The 17,170-nt window shown below is 44.9% G+C and overlaps 1 protein-coding gene across 1 annotated transcript in view; it reads right to left on the bottom strand.

Moving 5' to 3' along the window:
- CACNA1C (calcium channel, voltage-dependent, L type, alpha 1C subunit) overlaps positions 1–17,170 on the bottom strand; it is a 779,292-nt gene that overhangs the window by 418,577 nt on the left and 343,545 nt on the right. Inside the window, exon 8 of the mRNA XM_006862777.1 lies at positions 2,507–2,567. Coding sequence (XP_006862839.1) covers positions 2,507–2,567 — 61 coding nt within the window. The remainder of the gene's footprint in view (positions 1–2,506; positions 2,568–17,170) is intronic.

The raw sequence follows: 17,170 nt of genomic DNA, 5'->3' as shown, positions 1-17,170 counted from the left end.
GGGTGTCAGGTGCTGTAGAATCAAGGTGAGGGGGAAAAAGAAACAATTGATTTGTTAGTGGGAAATGAGAAACCTGAGGCAACTGTTTCTTATAGTCTGTCTGAAGTGAGATTCATTGCTGAACGAGAGGAAGGCAGTGAGCAGGACAGAAAATTCAGGGATGATGGTTCTTTGGCCCTGTTCTGCAGTAACTAGCTGTGTGAGCCTGGGTACGCTGGTTTTCCCATCTCTAAACTGAAGGAGTTAAAGCAAATGCAGCTAAAGTCTTTTCCAGCCTGGAGACTATGATTTGATCACACTGGCATGTGCTCATGTTTTCACTTTCTTAACTTCCTATATGACTCAAATTACAACCTGTTATGGGTCTAAAACCTCATTTAGTCTGGGAATCCAGACTGCGTCTTTGTAAGTCATCAGCTCGTTGACAGTGATTTCCAGCACTTGCCTGTCTCTTTCTCCACCTCACTCTCTTTTCACAATTGATTGGCTTCCAGTGCCTGAGGCTGACCATTCCTGGACCTCTTTCCAGATGGGATATTCCAGTATGGTGAGGAAAAGACAGACTCTTTGGATTAACACTCTTGCAATAAATTCCAGAGAACCAAAACGTTACAAAGAGTTTGCTAAAAATGAGGTCTCTGCTTTGTGCTGAGATTGCAAAGGAATTTCTAGTGAAGACTCGGCAATGCTTCTCCTTCAGAGATTCTCTGTACCCTGCAGTGTCCCTGACTGGCACCATACCATGCCAGGGAAGGATTAGAGCTTCACAAGGCTGGTAACCCAGGTCTTTGGTTGTCTAGGCAACTTGCTCTTCTGTAGCTTCCCATACATTTCTCTCATACAGCTCAACTAAGGGAAAGTGCAAGATGGTCCATCAAGAAAGGGGGAGTAGGGGCGAAGGGTTTACACACAAAATGGAGAAAGGAATATGTGAGATTGGGGTTGAAAAAGAGTTGTGGATTGGAGAATATAAGCATCTAGTTTTTGTTGGGAAGAAGGGAGAGGCAGCAGGGTATGAGAGAGCCCCTCTACTCGTACCCAGCTTTGCTAGAGCCTTAATTGGATTGTACACCTAATTTAAGGACCCATAATCAAAGTAGGGAGAATCCAACACAACAAAACAAGGTGATCGGGGTCAGAAAAAACAAGTTGCATTGAAAGAGTGAAGTATGCATGACTGTGCCGTCTGGAGAAGAGACAGGGGAAATGATATTTAATGATGATCTTCGAGAATAGAACCTCTAGCAGAAAAGACCCACCCGCTCCATAGATACCAGATAGGACAGAGGAGAACAGCTCCCTAAAGTTTCTGAGGCTGTAAATCTTCAAGGAAGCAGACAGTCTTGTATTTCTCCTAGTGGAGTAGCTGGTGGCTTCAAACAGCTGACCTTTTGATTAGCTGACCAGCACTTATCCCATTGTGCCACAAGGGTTCTTTGCAAAAAAGACAGTGGTCAGCAGGGCAAGAAGATGGGCGCAGGCAACAGAACTTAGGTTTCTTGGAAGGGTTTCCTTCAATGGCACTGCTGCTAATTTGGGTGGTGTGTTATCAATAAATTAAAAATAAAGTTGCCATCAAGTTTACTCTAATTAATGCATGTGCGTGAATAGAACTGCACTTTTGAGAATTAGACCTGCAGATGTTTCTTCCAAGGCGCCTCTGGATACTCTTGAACTACCAACCTTGCTAACAGTTTATACCCAGGGACTGGTGTTATCAATAGACAAGAAAATTAGCTTGTCTGGAGGGCATTAAAAACCTCAAAGAGCTTATCAGTTTGCTGGGGTTCAGATGAGGTCCTCTAGGTAGGGGTGTCAATCATAGGATCTCTTAAGGACCTTGCACCCTAAGGATCTCTGATTTCCATGTTCATTATTAGCTCCTTTGGCAGAAAGGGAAGCCAGGGGGTGAAATGCTAATCAATTCGATTTCCTGCTCATTAGCTGCTCTTCAGAAGTGATTAAAAGAGGAAGTTAAAACTGATAGATAAACTGAGGTCTGGGAGGCTTCTTCTGCCCTCTTGGCGCAGTCTGCAGTGGACCCTCTAGCTAATTCTGACTCATGAGGACCCTCTAGGACAGAGGACAGCTGCAGACTGCCTCATCTTCTCCAGCGGAGTGGCTGGTGGGTTCCATACACCGACCTTTCTGATAGTAGCTGAGCGCAGACCCTTTGTGCTGCCATGACTTCTTTATCTTGTACCAGTTTCTCCAAAAGGCTTCTAGGGAAAAGGGCACTTAGCTATATTTTTGGTTCCTCTTGTGTTGACGTGGTTTGAGTGTCTTTCCCAGGGAGGCATGGGGGAAAGGCTCCTTTCTCTTGCCCTGGCTCAGATACAAAATCCTTTCTTGTGCTGATTATTATTGCTATTAACATTATCATTACAGATGAGGCAGTGAAATTTTCCAACTTATTTTGCTGTCTCATTGGCTCCCCCTCCTCTCTGTCTGGGAATGTATGCCTCCTATTTATAACTGCATGGGTTTATTCCGGATCCCAGCTGACCCCTTGCTCAACCAGACATGAAGACACTATCACTAAGAGAACAAGGACACAGAGCACATTCCTATCCCATAAAGGTCTGAGGCCACACTGCTGATCTCTTAACACACAAGAGCTGGTGGTTAGGAGGTTGGCAGTAAGATCAGGTAGAAAGCATGTGCCGGGCCCCTGCATTAAGTGCCTGTCTCCACTGTTCTCCATTCCTTTGTGGTTGTTGGCTGTTGCTAAGTGCCGTCAAGCTGGCTCAGACTCATAGCAACTATGTGTAGGGCTTATGAAGAGACGCTGGTAGATCTGAACTGCTGACCTTGTGGCTAGTACAGTGCTTATTTTCACCAGGACTCCACCTTGGAGAACTCTTTATTTCTTCCTTTTCCAGAGCCTTCCAAGTGCTACAACGGCTGTTGGCATATGACAACAGCAATATGCCATTGTGGTTGTTAGGTGTCTTTGAATCTGTTTTGACTACAGTGACCCCGTGTGATAGAGTAGATCTAGCCCATAAGATTTTCTTGGAAGTCCTGGTGTGGCGCTGTAGGAGAAGCACTCAACCAAAAGGTCACTTTGAACTGAAAGGTTGATGGTTCAAGCTCCCCAATTGTTCCGCGTAAACCCTATGCAGGGCTGCTATGAGCCGGAACCAATGTGACAGACAACACTTAACAACAACAATCTTCACAGGAACAGATTTTAGGTCCTTTTCCCTGGATGGCGCCTTGTGGGTTCAAACCACCAAGCTTTTGGTTAACCATCTGAACTTTAGCCATTGCTCCACCAGGACTTCCAGTGCTTATGATAATCCGGGTCACCCTGAACAGCACAGCGGCCCCATTTATGGATGAGAGAGCTAAAGCCCAAGGAAGTTAAATAACTTGCCTGGTTAGTTAGTGATAGCATGAGGACTTAATCCAAACTTAGCACCTAGTTCTAGTTTACCATCGAGTCCATGACCCTAACTGTTAGTATACACTGCCCCTCCTACTTACTAACCTGCTGTTGTTTAGTGCTGTCGAGTTGGTTTCAACTCATAGTGACCCCGTTTTGGGTTTCTGAGGAGCACCTGGTGGATTTGAGCCACCAACCTTGCAGTCCAGAGCTTATCCTATACCACTGCACGAGGACTCCTACTTACGAGCAGTATAAGTCAAGCCTTATCCCAGAGCTGAATGGCTTCCTCCCTCCTCCAGGACTCTAAGGAACAGCTTAGAGGGGACTAAACAAATCAACTGATCTTCAGATTTTGATGAGCTCTATCAATCAGACCCATTTTGAAGCAAGTTCCTTTTAAATACTCATGTGTTATCTACTTACTTAATAGGGGAGTAAAGAGTGCTGGGGCAAAACACACCCTAGGATTTGCCAAGTCTGGCACCCTTCCTTGTAGGGATTGGTTTCAACTCTTAATGCACACAGAGTTGGACCCTACAGCCTCCTCTTGAGTTCTATTTCCCTATCCCAGACACTCACACATAAGCCTGGAGTGACTTCCATAAGACCCAGACATAAGGAGCACAGGATTGAAAAGGGTATGGTCAATTTTGGGGTCTGTAAGGTTTCGTTCTGTTGTGAATACAGTCGCTATGAGTCGATACTGACTCAATGACGCCTAACAACAACAATAACAACACGGAGTCCTGGTGTGGCGCTGTGGGTAAATGTGGTGGACTGCAAAGTTGGTTTGAACTGCAAGTTCAGTGGTTCAAGCTTACCAGCTGCTTTTCAGAAACCCTCTAGAGTGTTGCTAGGTGTTGAAACTGACTCGATGGCACTTAACAACAACAACAACCTTTCCTATGCTCTGGACACCTTTGGTAGTTCTGGTGATACCTGGATTGCCTCTCAGAATAATGTTTTATATGAAAAATAAAAGAGTTTCAAAATAAACCAATTATGTTTGAGTACAATTATCAAAATATTTAAAAGATACATTTGCAACACAGAACACATGTGTGTCTTGATATCCTGTGATATGTATTCACAGGATACCTTGAATGTATTCAAGGTTTCTGATGGTAACACAGTCACAAAACGCTAATGCTACTGTCATTTCTTGCCTGGATTCACAAAGAAATAACATCATGCGATTTTAGTTAGAAGTTAGAGGATCCAGTTATTTCCCATTCAAGTTCATGAACCTTCCAGAATCTGTAGACTCTAGGTTAGAGCAAAGGGGCTATTATGGAAAACAGTAGAAACCCAAGAGAGCCTGCAAACACCTGGCTGGAGGCAAAACTTACCCAATTCTTGGGCAGTCCTGGGAATCAGTCTCCCAGAACCTTCCTAGATGTCTCAATTCTCCAAAAGATTTATTTTGGTTTACTCCCAGAATACCTCCAAGTTCTCTGGGAGAATTTGTCTAACATTCCAAAGAGTCAAACTCAAGATTACTAAATTATTAGTAAAAGTCCAAATGAGAGACACCACTGATTGACACTGTAGATTGCTCTGAGTGAAAGTTGAGAGGCTGTTGGGTGTATGGAAGATGGTAAAAGAGTTAGCAGGCATCAAGCTTAGAGACACTAGTTTTGCAAGGCAATCACCTTGGCTGTCCAAGAGCAGAAGGGGTCTCTAGGATTAACCCCAGATTTGTCCTGGGGGTGTTTTGTTAAGGAAAACCTGGGAGGGAAGCCAGGCTTCTCAGAGCTACTTCAGTAGAAGTGGGGACACTAGAGCCACGTCATTTTGGGAGCCTTACTGGGAGGTTGGGAGTCCTGGGGTGGCGCTGTGGGTTAATGAGCCAGACTGCAAAGCTGCTTGAATTGCAAGATTGGTGGTTCATGCTCACCAGCTGCTCCTCAGAAACCCTATACAGGGCCGCTATGGATCGGAACCGACGATGGCACTTCACAACAACAACAACAACAACTGGGAGGTTACTTTGAGTGTTAGAGCCCTGGTGTGGCACTGTTGAATAAGCACTAGACTGCTAACAACAAGGTTGGCAGCTCAAACCCACCAGCCACTCCTTGGAAACTTTATACAGCCACTTTATAGTACAACTCAAGTATCCACTATCCATCTCTACAAACCTGCTGCTTAGTTTGAATGCTCTGGCAAAATGCACTAGATTTAGCCATTCTAAAACTACGGACTGAACAAGCAAGGTGGGTCCTTGGGGTAACATCTCAGTAGACCTCAATTTTGGGAGGATCAGAGGCAAGCAATGAGTGCTCTCCTTTGAAAACTGCCCAGAAGCACACTCAACATTTTTTTGCATGTAACTCTTTTAGAAACTTTAAGGACTCTTTGAAGCCTGTAAAAAAATCTTGTGATCTAATTTCTCCCTCCCCCCATTCATAGATGACAGGTCTCCAGGACATCTTTTCTCATGAGATAATATCTTCACAACATGACTGTGCACTTGGCAAGAGGAACTGTCCACAATCACAGCGGTCAGGGTCAGCACTTTTGCTGCATGGCTTCCTCACTAAACCCATAAAGGCCCCAATTGCCAAGGACCTGAACATTACAAGAGGCCACATCACTGGAAATTGCTCCTCTCCTTCCACATACCCTAGCCATCCCTCCCCTCTACACTCTGCTGGGAGAAAGCCACATCCCTAGGACACAGGCCTGGCTTGGAAGGAGGCTGCACTTTTGTAGGTTATCCTTGGGGGATGTCCCACAATCTCAGAACACCATCCATCTTACTTGCTATAATGAGGGCATTGCCTTTCCCCCCGAAGCAGGGCTCCCAAAGAGGCTGGCCCTGTTATTGAAGGCTTTATCTCTATACAAATAATAAATGCTAAAAGCATGGGCATGGGGAAGTTAATTAGTATCATTATGTCTTTAATTCTAACGTTTCTCACTGGCAGAGAGACCTTGGTGCCAGTTTTTCAGCTCAGAACAAACCTTTGTGATACCCACTTGGACAAATCTCTCGCAGCAAGAGCTTTTCTTGTGAGGAAAAGGGCCAGTATCTCTCTTTGGAGTTGAAGAAATTGGCAGGCGAGGTTGCTGTGTGCAAGTATCTCAGTGAGGGAACCCTCCCAGGCGCTCGGTTCCCAGCTAAAATGACCAGAGTAGAAATGGAGGCTCCAGAGGCTTCACTGGAAGAGGTAGACATGGTGGAAGCTGCCCCAAGTGGCTTGTGTATTTGTTTGCCAGGGCTGAAAGGGGGGTGGGGAAACATTTGGAATCTAATTAGCCTATTTAGGGGACCCAGCTTATCAGACCAACACCCATTTCTCAGTTTGTCATACTGTGGTGGCTTATACAATGCTGCGATTCTGGAAGCTATACCATCGGTATTTCAAATACCAGCAGGCTCACCCATGGTGGACAGGTGTCAGTGGAGCTTCTGGACTAAGAGAGACTAGGAAGAAAGACATGGAGATCTGCTTCTGAAAGTGTAGATCTTAGTCATTGAATTCTCTATGGATAACAATAGAATATTGTCTGATGAGTGTTGGGAGATGAGCCCCTAGGTTGGAAGACACTCAACATCCACAGTGGCCAGAACAATGAACTTGAATCAGGCAATGTTTCATTCCGTTGTCACCATGAGTCACAGCTAACTTGTCAGCAACTAACAATCAGTTTCCTAGAAAAGGTTAGTGGAAGGCTCCCAGAGAGTGAAATATCATTTGAGCATAATCAGAGAAAGAAATAGGGAGTGCCCATCACCACTGCTCCCTCCTCTCAAAATGCATGGAGAAAAAACTTGCATTCACTGGTGTGCCAATCCTTTAGAAACTGTACTGAGTCACAGACCACTGTCTACCCACTGCTTTTCTGATGCCCAAATTCTTTCAAAGTAAGCCTTGCACCTTTAAACAAACAAGCAGTATGAAGGATTTATTTTTGTTAAGTGCTGTCAAGTCGGTTCTGACTCATAGTGACCCTGCGTAGGATTTTCAAGGAGCAGCTGGTGGTTTGAACCTCTGACCTTGTGGTCCAGTGCTCATTCTAGAGATCCACACTAGGAGCCCATCAAGCATTTAAGACTTGTAAAACCAAGTCCCCAAAGCGACACGCAAATGCCCAAATCAATTTTGCACCTAGTAGGGTTGTTGCTGTTGTTAAGTACTGTTGAGTTAGTTCCTACTCATAGCAACCCCGGGATTTCTGAGAAGCAGCTGGTGAGTTTGAACTGCCGAAGTACGGTTAGTCTATACAAATGCCAATTAACACAAAAATTCCCTCAATTGACAAACTAGCCTCAGTAACTCTAACGCCAAAAGTTTGCACCAACCATTTAGGTAGAATGCTGAACACCTGCTCACACTGACTGGGTCATCCCGTTGGCTGGAGGTGGGGATCCCCAGGGAAGTTCCACGACAGGCAAGAGGAGTACAGTCTCATTCCAGTTGAACCTGCCCCTGAACAGCCACTTCCTTCACAAGGTCCACTTGTCTCACTGGTAGGGAAAAGGTGTGGACTGGACACTCTCTGAGGTCCAGACAATCTCATACTCCTAAGAAATTAGCTGTTCTAGCAATGTCCTCCCAATTCCTTTAGACTCTTAACAACACGTCTTCCTCGCCCTCAGCCCCTCTGTGAGTAAAAATCTCAAGGTTAAGAGCTTATTCCACTTATGCTAAAATGTGGAAGAGAAAACCAATAAAGGGATAGGAACCCGTTACTTAAGATTTCTCTAAACGGCTGAAGGAGCTAAATAAAGGGTTCCTGATGATTAGCCCAGGACAGCCTATCATCACTGCTCCACGGACAAATTGTATTGCATGTCAGAGCACACAGAAAACGCACAATAATTTATCAGTCAGGACCCAGAAAATTGTACAGTACAAGTGCCTCTGCAGCTCCTCAAGGCCCTGCCATGCCGTCCCTCCCTCAGCTCTGCTTAAAGGGACAATGCCAAGAGAGGCCCCTGATGTAGGCCTTGGTTAAAAAAAGCACTTTACTAAAACCCAAAATGAATAGAAATATTTCTGTGACATTTATAAATAAATAACAAAGAGAGCAAAACAGTATTTTTCTTGCTTGTTCTCCTCCTCTCCTGTGGTTTCCTACCAATCTTAGGTAGCGGCCTAAATACAACTGCAAAAAATAACAACAACAAAAAACCCAAAAACCAAGAAGCAAAAGATGTGTAGTAAACATGGGAATGACCAAGAAGACAAATGAAACTGACTACAGTGTGGCTTGTTGGTTGGAAAATAAAACAAATCTCCAAACCAAAGCAAAACAATCAAGCAAACAAGTGACCAGGGAACTGCAGATTCAGTAGTGTGTACAGTGTGTATAGGTAGTGGGGTGGCGGGGAGCAGTCTGCTCCACCAAAACAAACCAACCAACCAACCCCACTGTCGAGTCAATTCTGACTCTGTCTAGTGGGTAGACCAGAACTGCCATTTAGAGTTTACAAGGCTGTAAATCTCAATGGGAGCAGATCGCTGCATCTTTGTTTCCTGAGGAGTAGCTGATGGTTTAAAATGCTGCTCATGGGGAGGAATATTTGATCAGAGTGTAAGAAGTGGACCGCAAGATCAATTTGAATCACAAGGTGGCAGTTCAAATCCACCAACCGATCCTTGGAAGACCCGTAAAGTTCACTATGAGTTGGAACTGACTCGATGACACTTAGCAACAACATTATTTAAATTTGCCAGTGCATGATGATAATCAAATACAGACCCACTTTTTTTGTCAGTTTTCTTATTGTTTTTAAATTCTCCACAGACAACGTACCCCTATTGCCTGCTCTAGGCCAGATGGTTCACTTTGCGCTTGGAATGTCCTTGGATACATTGGTTAGCATAAATGTGTTTATGTTTGATGACTTAAGGGATCATGGGTAAAGAAGATGAGTGGTTTTGTGGAAGGCATAGTCCAGTCCTACTATTCTGGTGGAAAAATTATTTTCAGACTCTAGGATGAAGACACCCTTGTTGTTAAGTTCCACCAAGTCAATTCCAACTCATAGTGACCCTATGTAGGGTTTCTAAGGAACAGCTGATGAGTTTGAACCTCTGATCTCAAGGTTCAAACTGACCTCACTTTTCTTATTCTACAGCGCCACACCAGGACTCCTGGTGGTGGTTGTGTGCCGTGGAGTCGGTTCTAACTCATAGTGACCTGTATAGAGTTTACTGTTGTTGTTGTTAGGTGCCATCGAGTTGGTACTGACCCATAGCAACATTATGCACAGCAAAATGAAACACTGCCTGATCCTGGGTCAACCTCACTACTGTTGCCACGCTTGAGTCCACTGATGCTGCCACTTGGCCAATCCATCTCGTTGGGGGCCTTCCTCTTTTTCTCTCCCTAAACCTTTACAGGAGCAAAAAGTCTCATTTTTCTCCCTCAGAACAGATGGTAGTTTTGAACTTCTGACCTTGAGGTTAGCAGCCCAACTCATAACCACTACACTAGCCGAGGTCACTCAATGTGTTCATTCACATTGACACAGTGCACTGATACTAACACACATGAGGGGGTGGGGGGGTATCATATCCCTCAGGACACCAGAACCCTCCTTGGAAGCTAGGTCCTAGTTTCCCAAGTTGAATTTATGAGGCTCTTTTTATCCCTAGAATCCATTCAAAGATAGTGTTTGATTAATTTCAAAGTAGTTATTAACCCACTTGTGATGATTAATTGTATTATTTACAAGTATTATTATTATAGTTATTATAGAAAGGGCATCTGGCAGAATAGATGTCACCATCAGTTCTCTTCAGCACCACATTCTTCACCACCACCTCCACCATCACCCTCTTCCAGGCTTAAGATATCAAGATTATTTAGCAAGTCCAATTTATTAAACTTTTAAGTTCAAAACCTCAAGTTGCAGACCTCTTCCCACATAGCCGATGTGACAAAATTCCCCAACACTCTAAAGGGAGATCTTGGACCCTGTTCCATAGGCTAGCACAGAGAAATAGAAAGAGGTCTGAGAGTTATAGAGAGTTGCATTCTTTGTGAACTTGGGCTGGTCATAGAGCATGTGTGAACCTCACCTTACCCAGCTATAAAATGGGGACAACACACTTGATAAGTTTGCAGTGTGGAATTCATCAACAACACCTGTGGTTGTAGAGAAGGAGGTGGTGGAGTCATTTTTTCAGTATTCTCTGGCTGGACCCCCACTTCCCCATCCCCACCCAAAATGGCAGTTTGAGTGATGTTGACAGTAAATGAAATGAAGGTCTAATTCCCTCTCCATTAACCACATATGGTGATAGTCTTGGGAAAGTAGGCAGAGGGTACCCTGCAAGGCCTGGTTAGACACTAAGTTCCTCGAGGTCTGAGCCACTGTCTAGTGGCCAGGCTGTGGTCAGGGCAGCCAGAAAGCCATGTTAGGCGAGCTCATTTGTTTTCTGTCACTGTGTTTGTCCTCGCACTGCATGGGATGCATTGAAAGCCCCAGGCCTGGCCTCATGAGCCTTGGACATGATAACATCATAGCTCAGAGACTCTGCTGAGAGCCTCCCGACCTCTCCAGAATAAATTTGCTCAGAAATAGAAGGGGGAACGGGACAGGGATGGGGCCAAACCCTCACCAAAGCTCTACTTCTTGGGTGAAATCCACAGCTAATGCTGGAGTTTAAATGCTAACTGTGGCTTCCCGGGACAGCCCATTTAATTTCTCCTTTTGTTGGCTGGGTCCCAGCCCTCCCTTCTCCCCTTGGCCCCTCCTCAAATATCACACCAGCTGGGGAGCTGCCCCACCCCTAATTATTACCCCAGGGCTGCCAAGATGCAGGCTCCACCAGCGCGGAGGATGGCAGCAGAGCACAGAACGTGACAACAGCAGCAGCAGGTGGGCCTGGCAGAAAAGGCCAGATTATCCTCTCTGTGATTACTGTGATCCATCTCCAGCCAGGCAGGCAGGGCGCGGAGCATGCTCCATCCTGGCTCTGGGGCTGGGCTCCCTCGGGCGCGGCAGCCTTCCATGCCTCCCTGCTGGAGCAGGGGCAAGGCTGAGGTTGTCTGACTGGAACACAGTCTTCTAGCCATAGAGGCAGGATTGTTCAGCCTAGAGCAGCAAAACTCCTGTTACAGCTATTGAGCATTCCTGGGTTGGTCTATTCCTTCACACACTTCTCCAAAGCAGATTACTCATTTGGATGAAAATATAGAGCAGGGCCTGCTATAGAAAGGCAGGGCAACCTTCTGAATTAGAGAGAATTTGTCTTCAGCAGCTCCCAGAATGATCCTTATTCATTCTTTGTCCATCTATTCTTCCAGATCATCTACTAAGTGCCAGGACTTCATGAATGTTGGGAGTATAAATGTCTGTTACTCCCGCCTTTCCTCTCTGAGTTCAGAAGCCCACAGGGCATCTTGCACTAACTAGAAAGAGGACCGTCTTGGACTTCCTACATACTTTGCAACAAGCCTGAGAAGACAGGCACTTATCTTCACAAACCGAGGCTCAGAGTTCAAGAATTTGTCTAAAGTCATCCAGTAGGTTACAAAGCTGAGACTCATCCAGCCTGGACTTCTAACCATGTATGTATGGTACAGTGGAATGAAAGAAAGGCACCACTTCCCCAAGCTATGGCTGAGGACTAAGAGGCAACTTAGGTCTTGAGCTCAGATGCTCCTTTTCCTTCAACAATCATGGCAATTTGCCAACATGTATCAGGACCCTGCTAGTTGTCTGGCACTGTTCATGGTGCTAGGCAATGGTGAACTGCATTGGGACCTACCCAGTCCACCTTTCCCATTTATTCTACTCTGCTTCCTTGGCTGTTTGGTTCTTCACTGATAGCTTTTTGGGTTGGTTTTTACCATCTGTTGCTGTCAAGATGGGCCAGAGTAAAGCTGTGCTCTGTAGTATTTTCAATGACTGCTTATTTGGAAGTATGTCACCAAGTCTTTCTTCCTCTGAGTGGACCGGAACCTCAACCTTCTTGTTAGCAGCAGAGTGAACTGTTTATACCACCTAGGAACTCCTGTTGGTATTGTTAAGTGCCATGTAGTCCTGAATCATAGTAAGCTTGTTAGTGTTTCCAGGGAGCGGCTGGTGGGTTTGAACTGTTGACCTTGCAGTTTGCAATCCAGTGCTTACCCTACAGCACCACACCAGGACTCTAAGGTTAGTTTACCCTTTCATAAATCCACTCTGTGAAAAGATCCTGACTGACTTCTGCCCTGGAAGAGAAGGCAGCTCTCAAACCGTGTTGACACCTCCCGCTTTGAGGTGTAGTTAACCCGTGAATTACAGATGAGCACTGACTGGGCAGTAAAGTATGGTGATGGGGTGCTAAAAGACTCATCATTATCGGAGAGACCCTGTACCTAAGTTAATATAAAAAAACACGAAGAAAGGGACTAAACAAAGATGCAAATCATCTTTGTTGTTGTTAGGTGCCATTGAGTCATTTCAGACTCATAGCCACCCTACGTGCAACAGAATGAAACACTGCCCAGTCCCGTGCTCTCTTCACAGTTGTTATGTCTGAGCCCACTGCTGCTATCACTGTGCCAATCCATCTTGTTGGGGGTCCTCTTTCTCCTTTTCACTGACCCTCCATTTTACCAAGCATGATGTTCTTTTCCAGGGACTGGTCAATCCTGGTAATATGTCTAACATATGAGAGATGATGTCTCACCATCCTGATTTCTAAGGAGCATTCTGGCTACATGTACTTCTTCCAAGACAGGCTTATCCATGGAGCTGAAAAGCACACAGGCAGCTATTCAATATTAATTATCAATGAAAAGTTGAAAATACCCCCAAAAGGAAATGTCTGGTCATCTATGTTGTTGTTAAGTGTCATTGAGTTGGTTCTGACTCATAGCAATCTTATATAGAGATTTTAAGGAGTAGCTGGTGGGTTTGAAACATCAACCTTGTGGTTAGCAGTCCAGTGCTTATCCTATAGCACCATACCAATACTTCAATGTTGTTGCTGTTGTTGTTAAGTGCCGTTGAGTCGGTTCTGACCCCTAGCGATCCTGTACAGGGTTTCTAAGGAGCAGCTGGTGAGCTTGAACCACCAACCTTGCAGTTCTAACCAACTTTGCAGTCCAGCACATTAACCTGTAGTGCCATACCTGGACTCTAATAGAGAACTTTAAAACGACACTACTTTTAAAAGCTTTCGAATGATGACCAGTGAACATGAACATAAAGACCAGGAATCAGTGAAAGTGATGTTCAAACTAATTCCTTTACTTTGATTGGCAAAGGACTTGCTTAAGGTCCACAGAAGCTGGAGTTGGGGCCACACCCGGAGCACACATCTCCTGAATCCCAAGCCAGTCCTGACCCCTGAGCCATGACTGGACACCATTTACACTCAGAAGTCGCCTGCACCAGGACACCTCTATCCTACATAGCCCCTCTGGAGATAGTTCTATACCGACACTGTCCCTTCTCCGACAATGCTCTCCATCAATGGTGCTATTTCCTTGGAGGGCATCCAAGGAGAGTGACATGGGGGACAGGAGCCCTAGATTCAGGGTTACGTTCCAGGTCTGACTCTTCCTTAGCAGGTGACCTTGGACGAGTCACACAGTCTCTCCCAGTTTCAGTTTTCCCACCTAGAAAATGGGGTGGCAACCTCACTTCAAAGTCCTTTGTGAGGATTAAAGCACAGAGCCACTGGAAGCACTTTACTACCATCAATGATTCCCAGACAACACTGCCACACTCTGTGACCCTCCTGCCACCGATCCCACTGTGGAGTCAGCCAGAACTGAGAAGAATCCAGCTTTTACTTCATGCATGATTTTGAGACCCAAGATGGGAGTCTCAATCTTGTTTGCTTTCCTGACCACAGGAGTCGGGTAGAACAGTGCTAGCATTGATGGGAGGTGGTTCATTTGTCACCTAATGCTAATGTGTCATTCCTGCAGCTGTGGTTATTAACTACCATTATTAGTATTCTCTGACTGCTAAATGAATGCCTAAGGAGCCCTACTCTGTGGTGGACAGACGAGGGGGCAGGGCCAACTGTGGACGTAGGAACCTATGTGTGGGTGTAAACCTATGTGTGTATGAACGTATGTGAGGGAGCTCTAATCATGTGTGTCAGGACCTACTGTGGGAAACCCACCCCTGGCTGAATCCCCCCGGCTCACACGACATGGGTTGTGATACACTCCTGTGAGAAGCACCAGATTGGTGGCCTCAAAGGCGACGTCAGTCTGTCACACAATGTGGTCAATGAACAAACTGACAACCAGTTCCCAGTACAGAAAAATAAACAAGGCTTGGGAAGGCATGGAGAATTCAGGAAGGCCCCAGAGGGAGCCACAAATAACATAGAAGTAGAAAAGGGTAAAAGAAAAAAAATTGCCACCACAGTAAAAACCTCAGTATAACCACAAATAATGGGCTAATTTTCCGTTTACTGCAGCCCACTCGCTAATCCTAGAAAAGTCTAGCATGCCCAGGAGTGGCAGAATACAGAGGAATGTAGAAAAGACTAACCAGACTAGAAAAGGAGGAGAAAAAGAAAAACGAAGGCTGTGAGATATAAGTGCACTTGGAAAACCACTTATGAGTGGAGGGGTGAGGAGGTCTGGCTCATAATACCTAATTAGCTGTGTGATGTTGGTCAAGTCACTTCATCCCTGTGGTGGCCGAGTTTCTTTTCTGTAAAGTATGGATTGCCTGGGATTCTCTAAGGATCCTTCCTGTTCTAGAAATCTATGTAAAAGGAATTTGCAATGTCCCTTGAACAAAGTTCACCATGTACATAGGAAAAAGAAATGAAACACAGTTCATTGAGTCTGGAGAGCCAATAAGACTAACCACTGATTTCTCAGCAGAAACCATGCAGGCAATGTGTACAGATATGGCCGTGGTTCCAACCCAGCCTCCTTCCCACTGTCCTCTCTTAACATGGACAAGGCTCAACCACCTGGCCTTTACCTTCTGCCTGTGATGCTCTTTCTACAGCTAGTATCACGATAGGTTCCTTCTTATAATCAGGTCTCAGTGCTACCTTGGAGGACCTGTGCTGACCACTCAACTTGTAGCTTCCCTCCCCCAATCACTTCCTATCATGTCACACAATTTTATGTTCCTTTGCTTATTACCTGTCTCCCCCACTATAGTATAAGTTCTGGGAGAAAACAAACTCTTTGTGCTATTCAGTGCCAAGCCCTTAGTGCCTAGTACAGAGTTGGGTACATGTAGAAGCTCATAAATGTTTGTTGAAAGAATAAATAAATGATGATAAGTAACTGAAGAACAACAAGTATGTTTCACAAAGAAAGTTGTAAAGTACTCAAATGATGGAGGGGAAGGAATGGATCATGGGGGAATTCGTTGTCATTTAGAAATTCATGAAAGAAATACAGTCTTGGTCTTGGGCTCCAGAGTGACCTACAGGCTTATTTTTGTTTTGTTTTGTTTTTTTGCGGGATGGGGGTGGGGGAAATTGTTATATTGGTTGGTTTATTGGTTTTTAAAAAGTTGAGTTCTTTCCTGTTGGGACTGATCTGGGTTAATGTCCAGGCCATTGATCTGGCCACAAGTGCAGATCATAAATGTGCCCCAGAGCCACAGACCATCTCCCCATTTCCTTTCTCTGGAGGATATGTCAAGGTAGATGGGTCAGTGAGACTCTGGAATAAAGGTTTGAGTACAAAGCACAGGTATTGCAAGGCCTGCTCAGAGAGCTGCCCACCACTGATGTGACCCGTGGCCCTGGCCTTTGTGGCTCACTGGACTTCTCCCCATCAGTCTGTCAGGTCTGTTGGTCAAGCATAGGAATGGTGTGCAGATGGGTAAGGAAACAGGAATTAGCCCTCAAAAGAAACCTTCCTCTGATGAAGACATAAATTAACACTATAGTTTATTTCTGTAGGTTGCTAAACAAAGGGACTGTGAATTTCTTACAATCAGTCCTCTGTATCCATGGGTTCCACGTTCACTGATTAAACCAACTGTGGCTAGAAAAAATTCAAAAAAAAGAAAAAAAATCCAGAAAGTAACATTTGAATTTGCAGGGCTGAACACTAGGCGGAAGCCCCTCGAATGAAGAAAGCATCAGTGTTACAGCCTCCAGGCACTGCACAGACCTTTGGTTTACCTCCAGCTCTGGTAGCATAGTGGTTACAAATAGGGCTGTGAACCTTAAGGTTAGCAGTTTGAAACTACCAGCTGTTCCACGGGAGAAAGATGAGGCTTTCTGCTCCCATTAAGATTTAGAGCCTCAGAAACCCTGTACAGGGTCGCTATGAGTCAGAACCAACTCCACAGCATATAACAACAACAACAACAACAACAACTCACTGTTTGAGCATTCTTACCTTCCATCCCCTTCGCTTCCCTACTTGTGTCTGGTGCACCCTTTGTTTCTGTGACAAAATGGCTCCATAAAGCAGGCTCAAATACCACAACTGTGAGGAAGGCACAGGGGTTGCTATGAGCTAACTCCACAGCATGTAACAACCACAACCACAACAACATCAAAAGCAATGAAAAGACCAAAGTGAACAGGAGATCAGATAGCATTTACACTGTATTAGGAATTATAACTAATCTAGAGATGATTTAAAATGTGGAAGTGTATATAAATATGACACCATTTTATAAAGAAACTTCAGCGTCCATGGATTTTACTATCTGTGGGGAGTCACAGAACCAATAAAAAAAAAAATTATTATTATTATATTGATGGTGTGGAGGAGTGGAGCACAGTCAGGAAGGATGAGGTGAGTGGTAAGAAACTGGAACATCTTTCAGTATTATGTGGACCCGTCTCTTCCAGTTGAACTCGAGATCAAATAAGTAAC

This window comes from Chrysochloris asiatica, unplaced genomic scaffold, assembly GCF_000296735.1.
Source record: "Chrysochloris asiatica unplaced genomic scaffold, ChrAsi1.0 scaffold00050, whole genome shotgun sequence".
Classification (NCBI taxonomy): Eukaryota; Metazoa; Chordata; class Mammalia; order Afrosoricida; family Chrysochloridae; genus Chrysochloris; species Chrysochloris asiatica.
This window is presented reverse-complemented; position numbering and strand designations above follow the sequence as displayed.